The sequence below is a fragment of the Chiloscyllium punctatum genome, chromosome X (assembly GCF_047496795.1).
Source record: "Chiloscyllium punctatum isolate Juve2018m chromosome X, sChiPun1.3, whole genome shotgun sequence".
Lineage (NCBI taxonomy): Eukaryota > Metazoa > Chordata > Chondrichthyes > Orectolobiformes > Hemiscylliidae > Chiloscyllium > Chiloscyllium punctatum.
The window spans coordinates 10,993,203-11,012,234 of NC_092791.1; the positions used below are offsets into that span (position 1 = coordinate 10,993,203).

At 45.7% G+C, this 19,032-nt stretch overlaps 1 protein-coding gene across 2 annotated transcripts in view; it reads right to left on the reverse strand.

Moving 5' to 3' along the window:
• Positions 1–12,212: 12,212 nt before the first annotated feature.
• The window catches only part of LOC140471328 (activin receptor type-1B-like), a 59,430-nt gene continuing 52,610 nt past the window's right edge, over positions 12,213–19,032 (reverse strand). For both annotated transcript variants that reach the window (XM_072567334.1, XM_072567335.1), the window contains 3 exons: positions 15,707–15,831; positions 14,230–14,360; positions 12,213–12,520 (listed from right to left, as the gene is read on the reverse strand). In XM_072567334.1, coding sequence (XP_072423435.1) covers positions 12,395–12,520; positions 14,230–14,360; positions 15,707–15,831 — 382 coding nt within the window. In that variant the 3' untranslated portion in view covers positions 12,213–12,394. The remainder of the gene's footprint in view (positions 12,521–14,229; positions 14,361–15,706; positions 15,832–19,032) is intronic.

Genomic DNA, 19,032 nt, shown 5'->3' on the forward strand with positions numbered 1-19,032 from the left:
CCACCAGCCAAGCCATGTCTGTAAAGATTTTTTTTATTTCAAAATATTCATATACCCATCCAGATGCCTTTTAAATGCTGTAATCGTACCAGCCTCCACCACTTCCTCTGGCAGCTCATTCCATACACGTACCACCCTCTGTGTGAAAAAGATGCCCCTCAGGTCCCTCGAGTTTCCAGAGAGTCTACGATTTACTGAGGATTATATCTGCAATAAATGTTGTTGGTTGCAAATTCTGTCATATTGAATGGATTGGCTGGAGCAAGAGTTAGAGGCAATGAGAAATTTACAAGAAAAGGGGGTGTGATGGATGGTAGTTATAGGAAGGGAGAAAAGCCGCAGGTACAGTCAGGTACCTGGGTTAACTCCATCGAATGCAGGTAGTACAGGAGTCTTCTGTGGCTATCCCCATTTCAAACAAGTATGCTGTTTTGGAAAATGTAGGGGGTGATGGACTGAAGGGGAATGTAGCCAAGTTTCTGGTATCAAAACAGACTCTAATCTAATGAGTGTATATCGGGTTCCAAGCGATCGATTGTGTTAGGGGACTCTCTAGTCAGGGGCACAGACAGACATTTCTGTGGCCAGCAGCAAAAAATCAGAATGGTATGTTGTTTCCTTGGTGCCAGGGTCAAGGATGTCTCAGAGAGGGTGCAGAATGTTCTCAAAGGGGAGAGGGGCCAGCAGGACGTCATTGCACACTTTGGATCCAACGACATTGGAAGGGAAAATGTTGAGATTCTGAATGGTGATTGCAGAGAGTTAGGCAGGAATTTAAAAAGGAGGTCCTCAAGGGTAGTAATATCTGGATTAGTCCGAGTGCTACGAGCTAGTGAGGGCAGGAATAGGAGGATAGAGCAGATTAATGCATGGCCGAGGAGCTGGTGTATGGGGGAAGGATTCACATTTTTGGATCATTGGAATCTCTTCTGGGGTAGAAGTGACCTGTACAAGAAGGACGGATTGCACCTAAATTGGAAGGGGACTAATATACTGGCAGCGAGATTTGCTAGAGCTGCTCGGGAGGATTTAAACTAGTAAGGTGGGGGGTGGGAGCCAGGGAGATAGTGAGGAAAGAGATCGATCTGAAATAGGTACAGCTGAGAACAGAAGAGTCAAACTGTCAGGGCAGGTGGGGACAAGGTAGGACTAATAACTTAAAACTGCATTTATTTCAATGCAAGGGGCCTAACAGGGAAGGCAGATGAACTCAGGGCATGGTTAGGAACTTGGGACTGGGATATCATAGCAATTACAGAAATATGGCTCAGGGATGGGCAGGACTGGCAGCTTAATGTTCCAGGATACAAATGCTACAGGAAGGAGAGAAAGGGAGGCAAGAGAGGAGGGGGAGTGGCATTTTTGATAAGGGACAGCATTACAGCTGTGCTGAGGGGGGATATTCCCGGAAATACATCTAGGGACGTTATTTGGGTGGGACTGAGAAATAAGAGAGGGATGATCACCTTATTAGGATTGTATTATAGACCCCCCAATAGTCAGAGGGAAATTGAGAAACAAATTTGTAAGGAGATCTCCGTTATCTGTAAGAATAATAGGGTGGTTATGGTAGGGGATTTTAACTTCCCAAACATAGACTGGGACTGCCATAGTGTTAAGGGTTTAGATGGAGAGGAATTTGTTAAGTGTGTACAAGAAAACGTTCTGATTCAGTATGTGAATGTACCTACTAGAGAAGGTGCAAAACTTGACCTACTCTTGGGAAATAAGGCAGGGCAGGTGACTGAGGTGTCAGTGGGGGAGCACTTTGGGACCAGCGACCATAATTCTATTAGTTTTAAAATAGTGATGGAAAAGGATAGACCAGATCTAAAAGTTGAAATTCTAAATTGGAGAAAGGTCAATTTTGATGGTATTAGGCAAGAACGTTCGAAAGGTGATTGGAGGCAGATGTTCACAGGTAAAGGGACGGCTGGAAAATGGGAAGCCTTCAGAAATGAGATAACAAGAATCCAGAGAAAGTATATTCCTGTCAGGGTGAAAGGGAAGGCTGGTAGGTATAGGGAATGCTGGATGACTAAAGAAATTGAGGGTTTGGTTAAGAAAAAGAAGGAAGCATATGTCAGGTATAGACAGGATAGATCGAGTGAATCCTTCGAAGAGTATAAAGGCAGTAGGAGTATAATTAAGAGGGAAATCAGGAGGGCAAAAAGGGGACATGAAAAAGTTAGGGAGAATCCAAAGGGTTTTTACAAATATATTAAGGACAAAAGGATAACTAGGGAGAGAATAGGACCCCTCAAAGATCAGCAAGGCGGCCTTTGTGTGGAGCCGCTGAAGATGGGGGAGATACTAAACGAGTATTTTGCATCAGTGTTTACTGTGGAAAAGGACATGGAAGATATAGACTGTAGGGCAATAGATGGTGACATCTTGAAAAATGTCCTTATTACAGAGGAGGAAGTGCTGGATGTCTTGGAACGGGTAAAGGTTGATAAATCCCCAGGAGCTGATCAGGTGTACTCGAGAACTCTGTGGGAAGCTAGAGAAGTGATTGCTGGGCCTCTTGCTGAGATATTTGTATCATCGATAGTCACAGGTGAGGTGCCGGAAGACTGGAGGTTGGCTAACGTGGTGCCACTGTTTAAGAAGGGTGGTAAGGACAAGCCAGGGAACTATAGACTGGTGAGCCTGACCTTGGTGGTGGGCAAGTTATTGGAGGGAATCCTGAGGGACAGGACGTACATATACTTGGAGAGCAGTAGATATGATCTATATGGGCTTCAGTAAGGCGTTCAACAAGGTTCCCCATCGGAGACTAATTAGCAAGGTTAGATCTCATGGAATACTGGGAGAACTAGCCATTTGGATACAGAACTGGCTCAAAGGTAGAAGACAGAGGGTGGTGGTGGAGGGTTGTTTTTCAGACTGGAGGCCTGTGACCAATGGAGTGCCACATGAATCGGTGCTGGGTTCTCTACTTTTCATCATTTATATAAATGATTTGGATGTGAACATAAGAGGTACAGTTAGTAAGTTTGCAGATGACACCAAAATTGGAGGTGTAGTGGACAGCGAAGAGGGTTACCTCAGATTACAAGGTGGGCCAATGGGCTGAAGAGTGGCAGATGGAGTTTAATTTAAATAAGTGCGAAGTGCTGCATTTTGGGAAAGCAAATCTTAGCAGGACTTCAGCACTAAATGGTAAGGTCCTAGGGAGTGTTGCTGAACAAAGAGACCTTGGAGTGCAGGTTCATAGCTCCTTAAAAGTGGAGTTGCAGGTAGATCGTGAAGAAGGCGTTTGGTATGCTTTCCTTTATTGGTCAGAGTATTGAGTACAGGAGTTGGGAGGTCATGTTGTGGCTGTACAGGACATTGGTTAGGCCACTGTTGGAATATTGCGTGCAATCCTGGTCTCCTTCCTATCGGAAGGATGTTGTGAAACTTGAAAGAGTTCAGAATAGATTTACAAGGATGTTGCCAGGGTTGGAGGATTTGAGCTATAAGGAGAGGCTGAACAGGCTGGGGCTGTTTTCCCTGGAGCGTCGGAGGCTGAGGGGTGACCTTATAGAGGTTTATAAAATCATGATGGGCATGGATAGGGTAAATAGGCAAAGTCTTTTCCCTGGGGTTGGGGAATCCAGAACTAGAGGGGCATAGGTTTAGGGTGAGAGGGGAAAGATATAAAAGAGACCTAAGGGGCAACGTTTTCACACAGAGGGTGGTGCGTGTATGGAATGAGCTGCCAGAGGATGTGGTGGAGACTGGTACAATTATAACATTTAAAAAGGCAGCTGGGGCAAGGGGGGGGGGGGGGGAGAGGGGGGGAAGGTATTTGAATAGGAAGGGTTTAGTGGAATATGGGCCAAGTGCTGGCAAATTGGATTACATTGGGTTGGGATATCTGGTCAGCATGGACGGGTTGGACCGAAGGGTCTGTTTCCGTGCTGTACATCTCTATGACTCTCAACCTTTCTCTGCTCACCTTAAACCTATGCTCTCTAGTTTCCCCTACCCTGGGGAAAAGACATTGGCTATTGGTCGTATCTATGCCTCTGCACCTCTCTCAAAGGCCTACTGGCTGTGAGACCTAATAGAACAGCACTCACCACCAGCCGCAGCAACCCGCCATTTCTGGGATCTCCTCCAGCCCCATGCCTCTCCAAGGCACCTGCAGATCCTCAATCCTGGTTTCTTGAACATCCTGTCCCCTCGCCATTACATGAAAGGTATGGTTGCACTTTATTGGCTGCCAGGAAAGTGACAGGGCCCCCCGAGATTACGAAAGGCGCCACAGAAATGCAAGCTCTCGCTCTCTGAAAGTCCGTGGCTATCATGGTCTAGCAGCTGACAACAATTGCTTGCTGAGGATAGAGTTCCTGATCCTGAAAAATCAAAACAGGACCACACCCAGGCCACCTGTTTCTCCACAAGACATTTTCCTTTTTGCTAAATTCACCTGTAAGCAGTTCTCAACTCTGGATCTGTTGGAACTCGAAGAAATTAATTCGGAGTTGGCCAGAGCCCGGTTTGGTTTTCCAGGTATATGATTTGAGATGTATGTCTCCATTGTTTTTGGGACAGAAATGTACGCGCTGGGAACACCGCAGCAACTAGAGTTGAGCTCAGTATAAACAGCCTCAGCAACTCAATGCATCATGAGATAGTTACGCTTGAGCAACAACAATTTGTTTGTGACGGTCTCTGGTTCCCACACATCTCTTACCTCCTTGCCGACATGAACCAAAGTGTCTCACCCGACACCGATCTACAGAGCGTGCATTGGGCAGCAGTGCCATAGAAAGCACCACCACCACTCCAGGCCTCAATGCTGGTGGGTTCCACAAGCCGGGCTCAAGTGTTGGCCATTGAACCACCTTTCTCTGCCCTTGCTTTTACGGAGACCAATGCTCTTCGCCCTGCCAGAGGGCGGCAGACTCCACACACAGGCAGGAAAAAAGGGAGGCCTTCGATGCCAGGCCGAGACCTCGAAAGGACCCAGCAAGCTGTCCCAGGCTTAAAATGGATTCCTCACCCATTCCGCTTTTGAACCTCGAGATTTGACGATTTCCACCCCCTGCCCCCAATAAAACCCGGGTTAGTATGCAGGCGATAGTTTTAGACAAACGTAAAACAGGTTGCTATCAGCTGTGGTCCTGTTCTGTTCACATTAACTTACAATGAAACACAGCCTGTTTTAGAGCCAGTTTTAAGATTTGCTGCCTTTCCCCCCCCCTGCCCTTCCAAGCCCTCTGGGCCCCTGCACCCCCTCCCTATCTCGGTTACCTCCTCCAACCCCATACAGCTCCTCTCCTGGAACCGTGTTCCTACACTTCTGGCTCTGCCGTGAATTGCTGGGGTCTGAAGCTCTGGACTTCCCTTCCTGATGGGAAGCAGATACACCAGCTCCTGCATGCTCCCCTCCAAACAATTCACCATCCTGACTTGGAAGTAAAATTGCCGTTCGTGCAGCAGCACTGGGTGAAAATCCTGAAAATTCCCTCCCTAATAGCAGTAAATGCTAGGAAATTTTATAATATTAAAAAAAAACCCTTGAATGGAACAGAATGCTGGACCATTTCAGAGGGCAGTTATCGAGTTACCTACATTACCATGGGCTTGTAGTCACATACAGACCAGAGCAGGTAAGGACAACAGATTTCCTTCCCAAAAAAGGACATTAGTGATCAAGATGGATTTTAGGGATTTCCAGTATTTTCTGTTTCAATTTCAGATTTCCAGCATCAATAGTATTTTCCTCTGACAGCGACCACCAGTCTTGAATAAAAATACACGACAATGTTGTGAAACCTGAGAGGGTTCAGAAAAGATTTACAAGGATGTTGCCAGGGTTGGAGGATTTGAGCTATAGGGAGAGGCTGAACAGGCTGGGGCTGTTTTCCCTGGAGTGTTGATAAACCTTATAGAGGTTTATAAAATCATGAGGGGCGCAGATTGGGTAAATAGCTGAAAAATGTGTTGCTGGAAAAGTGCAGCAGGTCAGGCAGCATCCAAGGAGCAGGAGAATCGACGTTTCGGGCATCAGCCCTTCTTCCGGGCTCCTGCTCCTTGGATGCTGCCTGACCTGCTGCGCTTTTCCAGCGATGCATTTTTCAGCTCTGATCTCCAGGCCTCACTTTCTCCAGATTGGGTAAATAGTCAAGGTCTTTTCCCTGGGTTGGGGAGGAGAGAGTCCAGAACTAGAGGGCATAGGTTTAGGGTGAGAGGGGAAAGATATATAAAAAAAAGGGACCTAAGGGGCAACTTTTTCCACGCAGAGGGTGGTGCGTGTATGGAATGAGCTGCCAGAGGAAGTGGTGGAGGCTGGTACAATTGCAACATTCAAAAGGCATCTGGATGGGTATATGAATAGGAAGAGTTTAGAGGGATATGGGCTAAGTGCTGGCAGGTGGGACTAGACTAGATTGGGATATCTGGTTGGCATGGACGGGTTGGACCAAACAGTGTTTCCGCACTGTACAGCTGTATGCCTGTATTGAACCCAAATTGTAGGCTGGGATTGTTGGGTCTCTTTTCAAATATCAACTACAGCTTCCATATGTAACGTGTTCACCTTTGTCCTCTTTACTCTCATTCCTGCAGGGAGTGTGAATATTCAAGCTTGCCTGCAGAGATTGGATTGGATGGCGTGCACGAGCTTGTTAATAAAGGATCATTTCCAGAGAGCTCGGCTGGAAAATTACAAGGGCCATTGTCTCACACTTGACATCAAAACAACTTCAGAAACAGACAAAGGTATTGTTGGCCACTGGTTCCCAGCGAAAGAAAATAATTGATATCAAGCTGCTGTTGAGAAACATTTCTTCCTTAGGGGAAAAAAAAGAGGGAGAACGCTAATCATCCACTAGACCTGGAGGTTCGTGTGAAAGGTACAAGTTCAAGTCTCATTATGGAAACAGAACAAGTTTAACTTGACTAAAAGTGGAAGGTAAATGTAAACTCTCCATAATGGTGACCAGGATTGTTATGAAAAACCTCATTTGTCAGCTAGTTCACCAAACGTCACCTCGGATGAAAGTCTGCCATTTTTAATCTAGTCCACAGGGGATTCCAGACCCACGGCCAATATGGCCGACTCAAGCAGCCAAAAACGTCGAATGCTTTGAGCTCTTGGGACTAAAAAGGGATGAGAGGATGTGGCGAGAACTTGGGCACAGGGGGACGGAGTTGGATGATCAGCTATCATAAAAATGGATGGCAGAGGGGCCAAATGGCCTACTCCTGATATTTTTTTAAAAAGTCCTTTCAAACAAACTCAACTCAAGGGGCAATTAGGGATGGGCAATATGCACTGGCTTGGACAGCGATGCCCACATCCCATGTACTAGTTTGATACTAGTTTGAGAGCAGAGTTGTTCATCTTCAAATTGAATTTGCACTTTGACCATTTGTTGCCCCCCCCCAACAAACAGGATCCTGAACTACGAGATCTCTTATTACTCTGACCTCATTCCCTGATGCACTGTACAAATCCGTCTTCCAAGTTACCTGAATACGTCCTGTCAAAAAACTCACAAGTGAAAATTTGGGAGTGTCCTTACACACACTTAATCCCCAATGTATCCTATGGTGAGGTTATTCGAGGGTAACTGCCTCCCAGCTGTGATTTCTTCCCCTTGCAGTTACTTGTTGCTACACAAATTGAATCGCAATGTAAAATCAATGGCCTTTTGTTAAAATTTGCAAAAATAAGGAAAATTCAACAGAAAAAGCCAAATTCTTGCTCTTGTCTGTCTAACCTCTGAAAGAGGCCAATCATTTCAGCAAATTAAAATCCAACAAGTGAAAAACCTTATCTTTATTCTTTCAATATGTACACACAAATCTGATCACAAAACAGTGAAGAATGCAATACATCAGTTAAAACACACTCCAGTTAGTTCGAATACAGCGGGATAGGCCGAAACCTTGTTGGATTTGGTATATGGATGACCAACCGTCTCACTAACCGAGTCGGTTTAAAAAAAAATCAGCAGAAATCAAACAGTTTGACAAGAGCAGCACTGACTGGAGATTTGACTGCCCGCGTCGAGGCAGGCCAGTCTAACAAGAGAAGACTCTTAAACAAGCTCAAACACCGAAATGGAACCTGAGCCCGTCATCTCAGCAGCGCCAGAGGGACTACTGCTTTTCAGTCAAATTGTCTGAGCAGACTGGGACCCTCGCTCCCAGCTGAATGGAAGCATCATCCCGTTTGGAGGAAACATGCAAGAGAGCACCCCCTGGGTGGTGTGCAAGTGGCTGGGATGGGGGAGGGGGGGGGGGGGGGGGGGGGGAAAGAATGGGACACATTGAAATAAATCCCTCAACAACTCCATTCGAGCAGTCCGCCATCACATTGCTGTGTGGGGGAGCTTGCTGTGTGCAAACAGGCTGCCACACTTCCAATGTTACAACAGTGGCAACACTTCTAAGAAAGTCCTCTATTTGTAACCTTGGCGCACCCCAAAGTGATTTTTTTTGACAACCATGGAGATGGCAGGCCCTCCTTTTCTAGTGTACCACTTGCAGGCTGGTCATGGCACCACCGAGTCAGGTTTGGCCTGGTCAATGCCACCCAAGAGCTCAGACAAAAGTAGAATGACAAGAGATTGCTACAAGTGGACCAAAAAGGAAGTGAGCAAAAGTGGAGAGGAGGCCAAGATTACTTTGGCTAAAGACAAAAATCAAACTTGGGTATGAATCTCTCTCCCCTCCCCCCCATCCAAAGAATTTTTACCTGAAACCCAAGTTGCACCTTTCAGTAAAGTAATTTAACCCTCGCAATATGGCTTCTCTGGTTCCCAGCATGCATTGCGGTGCAGCATGGCTACAGCCAATACTCAAAAGAACAATCCTCCAGTCCATCCAGTGTTGCCTTGCCTCAAAAAAACAGTTGGCAACTTGTTTTTGGAGGGGCACATGGCTTTTTCTTTGAAGGGCAGGAGCATTGAAAAACTTTGGGAGTGGAATTGCCCCTCAGAGCAGCAAGGATGTCAAGTATTGTGGTAATTGCCCTCTCGGAGTGTGCGCAGGATGGTATGGAGGGAAGGAATTGCCCTTTTGAAAGCAGTACGTGCAGAAAACAAAAAAAACTTCTCCCCACCCAAAATGGATGCCAGGCAGATGGTTAAATGCCAGCTCCTCTACCCACCTTTGCCAGCAAGATTTCGGCCAGTCAATCGTACAGTGGGCCCTTTTCATTTTTAAAATAAGGTCGTGCAGCATTTGAAGTCTTATTAGCAGCAAGAAACAGATTTACAAATATTGTCACCAGCCACAACAGCATAGAGCCCCCATACAAAAATATTCAAAATGTCAAGTGATTTGTTTATACAACAGCAGTAGTCTTAAATTTACCTAGCATGTCAAAGTCAAAATACAAGGTCTAAAATATCAAGTTTCACATCAGAACACTCGTAACATTTTCTATCTGCATACCGTGAGGTAATTTTTCTTTTCATTTTTAAAAAAAAAGGATGAGCAGAAGTCAGTAGTTTGGAGTTAAATGAGTAACAGATTCCCACGTGCAGTACATGCCAAATCAATTTTGGCATTCAGTGCCAATTCAAGTGGGCATTCAATGCCAGGACAGCTCACACCAGCTGCATGAGAGGCAAAAAAGGCTAAAGAAAAAAAGGGCACAGCTGCCATCGTAAAAGCATCTACCAACCTTTTTAAAATGGTACAATCCCAACAGCACTGATCTTAATGCTGTGCCAAATCAGGGCCAAAGATGAGAGGGTGACAAAAAAAAAAACAGCCTTAATATAGCCGTTTCTACAGCTCACACATCATTGTTGCCTCAGTGACATGAGATCAGTATTCAAGCAGCGATATCTTCATCGTGCAGGAGATTGGTTTGGCAACCAGGCCTGACCAGTAAAGCCTCAGTCAGACAGCAATGTCCATATGACGACAACACCTTTTTCAAATTTTAAAGAGCAGACCCCTCACTCAAAAGAGAGAATGCGCTGCTCAGACAAGAAATCTTTTAATCCACAATTTAAAAGCAGTCAAAAAGTGACCAAAGCACCGTGCTTTCAAGGTGGCCGACAACTGAAAATGCCCAGCGGTTGGAGAAACAAGGCAAGTGCATTTTACTTTATTGTGCTCCCCCCACCAAAGCCAAGTTCCGATTCACTTCATAAATAACGTGATCTGTAGCACACCAAATCAGGTTTTAAAGCTTCAACCCCTGGCCTGCACAGATAGTGTCTCACGAGCTTTCTTTTTTAAAAAAACACAATGACGTATGGAGAGATTGAAATCAGTGATCTTTGTCCTCACTGTTGCCCACCCTCCCACCTCAACCTGGAATGGTGCCAAGAGCTCGATCAACTACCCCTTGTGCCCAAAGCCAACTGCCTCATGCCAGCAGCAAAGCTGACTACGCAGGTCTGTGGCATTAAATTGCTTCAAATTTGGAGCAATCCCAAAGGCTCATTTCAAAAAAAAACAAATTGCTCATTTAAAAAACACAGCCAGCTCAAAAAAAAACAAATTGCTAAAAGAATGTCATTTGGCCAGTTGCAAAACAAAAAACTGGCTTAGTGACAAGTGAAAGGGGAATGGGTGGTAGGGGACAGAGGAAGACGGAAAGAAAGAAACAATCAAGATAAAACATACCGACATTCCTTTCTCAAGAAAGTCAGTGAAGGCCCAAGGTGCCGTGCAGTGTGCTTCGAGAAGTCTGTCCATCAGTTTTCATAAATACGCAACCACCAGAGGGCAGTGCTGAGCTGTTTTGGACTTGAACACAGGAGGTTCCTGGGAACAAAGGCCTTGGTCCCAGCAATGCCATCCTTCCTGTGGGATCTCCTAGACTGCTCGTCTCAATAAAAAAGGAGTCCATTGGAACAAAGCCCCAAATGGGGACTAACTATTCAGCCATGACAAGCAAACCCCTCAGGAGGTTAGGGCCCAACGTTTGTCCTAAATAATACAGCCTGGGCTATTTCTGGGCATATTCAAAAGCTGCCCCTTAAAGATACTGTAATTGGGGAGTGGGGGAAGAAATGACACTAAAATTAAAATTAAGTCAACACCTTCACCGCAGTTCAAGAATTCATTACCTCAAAATGGGCCCACTTCATGAAAAAAAAACGGTGGGGATCAAAATGGCGGCCATCTTGCCTCCCCCATTTTCCTGCTGGCCACTTTAGCATCTTAGTGAAAAACAGCTTTTTAAAAAAAAAAATGTTAACGGACAAACTGCAGTGATGTTGCTGGGGTTGGGGGAGGGGGGGGGGGGCGGTGAAGAAATTTCCTAGGCTGCTTGTCTCAATAAAAAAGTCTATTGGAACAAAAAAAGGCCCAAAAGACAGACAGCAAATAGTGACCATAATACATGATAGTCACCACAAATGGTGACTCATGATACATCCTCTGAGCTGGATGGACAGTAGTGCAAATATCTCACACCAGAGCAACAGAAGGGGCCTTTGGTGTGGTGAAAGGCTCACGTTTTAAAGCATTCCTGTGTTGTTCTGAAGAAACATAGTTAATTCTGCTCCACAACGATGTACTGTTGTCCACCCACCCCCCAATCCTGGGAGCTTCCCCTTGAAAGCACCAAGAGTGCAGTGGTAGCAGATTCTACCATCAAAAACCATTGAATTGATAACACCCATTTGAAGAGTTGAAAAGGATGTATCATGGAGAGATACACTCAGGTCAGTCAGGCTACACTGAAGATGAAAAGATGTAGATCTCCGATATGTCAACTTGTCTCATGCAATAATCAGAAAACCTGTTTCTTAAGATGAAGGATCAGAGAACACATCTCAATAAATCGCTTCTCCTGTTCCTTCTACCTGACTATTTAAATTCTTTCATACAACAATAAAAAACAACTGAGGACAATCTTCTCCACTTCTAATGCAGACCTTTTAAAAAACAAAGGCAGTAAAAACAACCAAAAAAAAAATCCCTAAAACAAAATTTAAAAGAGATATCACAACTCAAGGGGTTGGGGGTGGGGGGTTGGTTAAGGAGCACATTGCAATTTCAAAACAAGTCAAATATAGTCATTGTTTGTTGAAAAACAAACACGCAGTTACCAATTCTTAAAAATCACAAGCTGTTCCAAGCTTCACTGTTGCCAGGAAGCCATCTTGTTCATTCCAAATTATGGAAAGTGGTAATTTGCTGTTAAAGTTATCCATAATACTTACTGTAGTCACGTTTGGCTTCTGCTTGCCTCAAAAAAATCACACCCTTCTCCCTCCCCCCCGTTGCATTCCCTCCCGACACCCCTCCCCCTTTACCCCAAATACAACAGTCAACACGTCTGCAGGATTGGCTCTTTGTGTACTGAGGTAGACGTTGCTCTGCAGCTAAAGTGGCAGGTGGTGTAGGTTTGCGTCCACAATGCCATGCTTCCCTGCTTCGTTCAGACACGTTTTCTCTCTCTCTCTCTCCCTCGCCTTACTTAGATCTTCACATCCTCTTGAATGCTTAGCTGCGACAATGCTTTCTTAATGCGGAGAGCTGTCAACCTGGCAGCCCCATTGGCGTACCAACACTCCCGCATGATCTTGGTCATGACTCGTAACGCCTGGCGGGCAGAGAGAGACACACAGGTGAGGCACGGTTATTATTCACGTAGGAGGCTAGAGGTGACCCTCCTGCTCCCTCAACCTCAGAGGACCCTCCATATCTTTCCTCAAGGCCTGGGAAAGAGCCTAGATTCCCCAAGCAGTACAACAGCACTCTTCTGAAGGCTCGGTCAATGGGGGTGGGAGAAACAGAGTGTAAAAGGAGTCACAGGAGCTCTTCTGTTCTTTGTGATGATAGCCAGAGGATAAATATCGGGTAGGACACTGGGGAAAACTTCCCAGCTTCTCTTTGAAATACTGCCACAGGTCCCTTTCACATACACGAGGGGGGGGCTAGGCAGAAGACAACACTGACCACAACGCTTATGTGCACACTGAAGAGAGCACAAAAACTCATTCACAGAACGTGGGCATCGTTGACTCTACCAGAATCTATTGCCCCATCCCTCAGGGCAGTTAAGAGTCAGCCACATTGGCTGTGGGTCTGGAGTCACATGTAGGCCCAGACCAGGTAAAGACGGCAGTTTCCTTCCCTGAAGGATATTAGTGAACCCAGATGGGGTTTTCGAACAATGGATTTGTTGTCATTAGACTGAGAATTCCAGATTTTCAGCGAATTCAAACTCCACTAGAGGAGGATTTGAATCCAGACCCACAGAACATGACCTGGGTCTGTGGATTAATGGCCTAGCGATAATACCACTAGGCCATCATCTCCACGATGACTGCTTTACTTGTCCAAAGAGCCATTTCCCGGAGGCACTGTCCTATTGCTGGGAGGCAAGAATTCCTGCCTCGTCAGTGAATGGCACTTGGCCCTCCAGGCTATGTGAAGGAATACCCACAGCTCCCTCCCAGCAGCTTTAGGGAGCAGCAGAGCTTTCTTAACAAAAGAAAAAAAAAGTTAGGTGGGGTGGGGGGCACAGTCATTCCCAGGGGCATTCGCCCTCCTAGAGGCCACTTGCCAACCTCACTTCCCATTTTGCTCTCAATCGTTGTTCCCTTCAAAGATTTGGTATGCTTCCATTTTGGCACTCGACAGAATCGCAAGAGTTTCAGCAGCCTGTATCGCTTGTCAGCGATATTGAAGCTCTGCACCACCACACAACTAAAAAGGGTCAGTTGCTAATTCTAAAGATTGCAGACAGATAAATTTTTGTTAATCGAAGAAAGGTCTTAAAAAGGGATACAGGCCAAAGGCAGGCACCATCGAATTCAGTGTGGAAACAGGCCATCCGGCCCATCGAGTTCACACCAATCCTCCAAAAGAGCATCCCACCCAGACCCATCCCATTTCCTGGAACTCTGCACTTCCCACGGCCAACCCACCTAGCCTGCATATCCTTGTACACTATGGGGGCCAATCCACCCTAACCTGCACATCCCTGGGCACTATGGGACAATTTAGCATGACCAATCCACCCTGACCTGCACATCTTTGGACTGTGGGAGGGGAACCACAGCACCCAGAGGAAACCCGCGCAGACACGGGGAGAATGTGCAAACTCCACACAGACAAACAAACAGTCAGAGTCACCAGAGGTTGGGATCGAACCCAGGTCCTTGGTGCTGTGAGGCAGCAGTGCTAACCACTGTGCCGTCCTGATGGAGGTCTACGCAGTTGAGCCACAGATCAGCCATGATCTCATTGAAGGGCAGAACAGGCTCGAGGGGAAGGGCCTACTCCTACATTCGATTCCACACTTACCTCATTAGTATGCCAAATAGTGGGAACATTTGGCCTCAGGTTCTGTTCACAAACGACCTTCCTCATTTCCTCTATGGAGGGGTCAGAGGGCACGAGGTCAAAGTACGGCAGCTGATAATCCTCATGGATTCCTAGGAGTAAAATGTTAAAACATCCTGTCAAACTCAACGTGCTTTCGCTTTTCCAATAGTTCACTACCTTAATAGAATTTGAAAGAATTAAGGGAAAGAAAAGACAACTTATAAGCACCAACATTCTGCCAAGGAACATAAACAAGGTCAATTTTTGCCAGCAAGGGCAACAAAGCCCCAGTCAGCCATCAAAATTTGGAAAAAATGCCACCTCGGCAACAGAGAGCGCGTAGGCATCTTCAGTGAAGGAAGAAAGCGCGCACCAAGACAGAAAATGGCCACCTTTGCAGCCATCATGGAACCCATCTGTTCCATCCCCCAGCTCGGGTCGCCAACTCTGGTTGGCCAGATTCCCAGAGGTTTGCTCACATGACTGGCCACCTCAGACCACCCTGGCCTGTAGTCGACCCACCTCCTCGACTATCTGCCTCCCAGACGTGAACCCAAATCAGATTAAATCATGCCTGTCCCACCATCTCAACAACCCCAATCCCTGCACTGAACGTTTTCATATAGGGATGCCCTTATAGAGATTTATAAAGTCACAAGGGACATGGGTAGTGTGAATAGTCAAGGTCTTTTCCCCGGGGTACTGGTGTGTAACATGACAGGACACGGGGGTGGTGGTGGTGGTGGAGGAGGACTTTAAAAAGGGCACTAAAGGAGAAACTTTTTCACACAGAAGGTGGTAAGTGTATGGAATGAGCTGCCAGAGGAAGTGGTGGAGGCTGGTACAATTACAGCATTTAAAAGGCATCTGGATGGGTATATGAATAGGAAGGGTTTGGAGAGATATGGGCCAAGTGCTGGCAAATGGGACTAGATTAGGTTAGGATATCTGGTATAGACGGGTTGGATCAAAGGGTCCGTTTTTGCACTGCGCGTGACTAGTTTTTTTTTTACAAAAATGTCTTTTCAACTTCCCAATAATTTTACTCCTGAATATCTGCTCCCAACAACATCTGGAGGTTAATCGCCAATCCCCGGAGGGTTGGCAACTTCATGCCAGCCAGAAACGCCAGTATGACGGCAGGAACGAGGGGAAAAAAGGTGAAAAAAACAAAAGGAACCACACGCTGCTCGGATAGAATTCTGCTGCAGTAAAAAAGGGGATAAAAGGGTTACTGAACAGAGGTGGGGCGATACAGATTAGCTGTGATCCAACAGAAGGACAGGACAGACTTGAGACACCTTTTCCTGTGCTTCAAAAGTGAAAACTTGGGCCAGGATACTTGATTCGCGTTGAACAAAGCCGCAACAGCGTGAGGCCAAGAGCTCACGGCACAGATACCAGAGGCTGGGCACACGGTGTAGAGGAACACCACGGTCTGGTAGAAGCTCAGTACCTCCGGCAGAGCACCTTCGAGCAATCTCCCAATACACCAGCCCCAGGGCGTAAATGTCGGCGCACTTGAAGGAATCGAAGTGTTGCATATTGATCGTCTCGTCCAGTACCTCAGGGGCCATGTAGCTTCAAAGAGAAAAAAAAAAGACACAGACTCTTAAAAAGAGAACACAAAGAGATTAAAAAAGAGAGAGAGACAAAAAAAAAAGAAAAGCTAACGTCAAGCTAAAACAGCTTGGTCTTTCTGAAGGAGGATACCCTTGACCAAGTTTGGAACTGGGCTCCAACATTGGTGCTCACTCGCACGTTGACACATCCTCTCCACATCAGACCGTAAGAACTAGGCCATTCAGCCCACTGGAGTCTGCTCGCCAGTCAATCATGGCTGTTCTGTTTCTCAACCCCATTCTCCTGCCTTCTCCTTGTAATCCTTGATCCCCTTACTAAATCAAGAACACCTCCATCTTAAAAGACGCTCAATGACTTGGCCTCCACAGCCCCCCGAAGTAATGACTTCCACAGATTCACCGCCCTCTGGCTGAAGAAATTCCAGCTCATCTCAAAATTAAAAATCACCTGACACCAGGTTATCGTCCAACAGATTTATTTGGAAGTACAAACCTTTGGAGCACTGCTGCTACTGAAACCTAGTACTTCCAAAGACTTGCTAGACGATAACCGGACATCAATTCTGTCCAGCCTCTCCACATAATGACACCTCATCTCAGTTCTGAAGGGTCATCACTTCGGAGGCTGTTCCCTTAGGTCCTAGTCTCCAGTGGAAATGGCATCGTCATGTCTGCTCTATCCAAGCCTCTCAGTATTCTGTAGGTTTCAATCAGATTCCCCCTCATCCTTCTAAACTCCAAGTACAGACCTCAACCCCTCCACATATGACAAGCCCTTCATCCCCAGGAGGATCCTTCTGCACCCCCCCCCCCCCTCAAGGCCAGCACATCCTTCCTTCGATACAGGGCCCAAAACTGCTCACAATATTCCAAATGCGGTCTGACCAGTGCTTATACAACCTCAGCATTTCATCCCTGCTCTTGTATTCTAGCCCCCTCACAACGAACGCGAACATTGCATTGGCCTTCCTAACTGCCAACTGATCCTGCACATTAACTTGAAGACAATCCTGCACGATGGTTCCCAAATCCCTTGGTGCTTCACATTTCCAAAGCCTTTCCCCATTTAGGAAATACTCGACGTCTCTATTTGCCCTAGCTGTTATGAAGGTGTCATGGTGTACTGTACCTTTAAGAGATAATGAAAGCTGACTGAAAACAATGCGCTGACCAATTTCAAAATGTAACATTTGGTTGTGAAACAAATAGCTGGAGTTGCGTTGCCATGGTACACAAATTTGAATTCGGCCAGTTTAAATTATGCCCCAAGATACCAAAAACCAATCGCATTTGAATTTTAATGTTTTGATGACATCAAACTAATGAGACTGTCTGATGTTTCGGGGTATATAAAATCAGGTATTTTGAAAGCTGAGGAGAACAGCAAAGAACAGCCAAGCACCAACAGACTGCCAGCAGAATACCTCTCTGAAAAGGTACCTGCCCATACGAAAAAAAAGTCTGCAGCAGAAGACAACCAAAGATGACCCAGAGGAAAATCTACAAAGAAATATCAGCAAAGCTGGCTGGTTTTGAAACGTGATTTTTTTTCTGTAAATCTTAATTGAGTTTTTAAAAAAAAAATCAGACAAGTATTGTAGAGTGGGAGGTAAACGATAGGTTGAGAGAGATAGGGGGTGTAAATAGTTGTTGCCCAATGTCTTCTTTTGGACTTTAAGAATAAAATTGTTAGTTTTTTTCTCTAAACTGAGATACCCGGCATAGTGTTTTGGCACTCAATTTAACAGATAACAGTGCAAGGTGAGCTTGCGTGTATGTCCGGCTTAAATTAGCACAGGGGTTTACCCCCATGCCGTAACACCCTTTCCCACATTGTATTCCATCTGCCACGTCTTTGCCCACTCTCCTAGCTCATCCAAAGTCTTTCTGCAGCCTCCCAGCATCCTCAACACAACCAATCCCTTTTTGTTTCATCTGCAAACTTAGCCACATCCTCTGTTGCTTCACCCAGATGGTTTAATATATAAACGTAAATAGCTGTGGTCTCAACACTGACCCTTGTGGAACTCCAACAGTCCCTGGCTGCCATTCTGAAGGAAAAAAAAACCCTTTCATCCCCACTCTCTGCCTTCTCCCAGTCATCTAGCCTATCAAAACATCCTAAATCTTCATCGCTCCAGTCACCCCTCATTGGGGAGCAAGAACAGCAATCTGTTGTGTCTTTTCTGGTCGGCAGAATGGTTATTCCAGTAAGTTATTCCACCAGTGGTCTGTCCCTTGGATGCGGTTATCAGGGGCAGCAAACATGGCGTCCTTGGCATGAGGGACTTGACTCCCCTGTGAAATGTCTGGCAAGAGTCAACCACTTTGGGCAGGGGAGGGAAGGTTCTGGTGTTCACATGTGGGCCAGTCCAGAGAAGGATGGCAGATTTCTCTCCCCAGAAGGGCATTATTCCGGCAACTACACGAAGGGAACTACGAGTATGTGAGCACAAGGTTTATTAACCTTACTAAAAATTAAAAAAAAGATACGTGACTATACAATGGTTTAGAGAAGAAAAAAATAATCAGAAAACCAGATTCAAAAAGAGACTCGTAACAGTTCCAGAAAAAGAAAAAGAAAAAGCAACAAGCCTTAGGATTGGGAGCATTTTGGGATTCAGCAAAAGGCAAAACATTTGAACGAGGGGGAAAGAAAGAAAAGTACAAGTAAAATTGCAGGAAACATAGTAACTATAAAAGCTTCTATAAGTACATGTAGACTAAAGAACAACATTAGGTTCCTCACAGACAGGAGCGAGGGAAATTGTAACCGGGAACAAAGAAATGCCAGAGGAATTGAACACAACTGGCTACAGAACAACCTAGTCTAAACCTTCAACACAAAATCCCACGCTGAAGTTTTCATCTCCTGGACTCCAGACTGCATTCAAAATGACTCAAAAAAAAAAAAAACCGGTTGAAGTTTACTTTGTCCCTGACAGACAAATCGATTTTCAAACCCACAGCCTTCTCGCCTTCCATCAGAACGAAAAGGCCAGAGACCAATGCAAAAATCTCTTCACTCAAAAGACAGCACGGGTGGACTTCTCCATCACCGAAAGCAGTGGAGGCCAAAAGCAGATTTTCAAAAGAAGGGGAGTTAGATATTATTATTGGGGCTAAAGGGTTCAAAAGGGTATGGGGGCAGGAAAGTGGGAACAGGGGATGGAGTTGGATGGTGGAGCAAGTTCAAAAA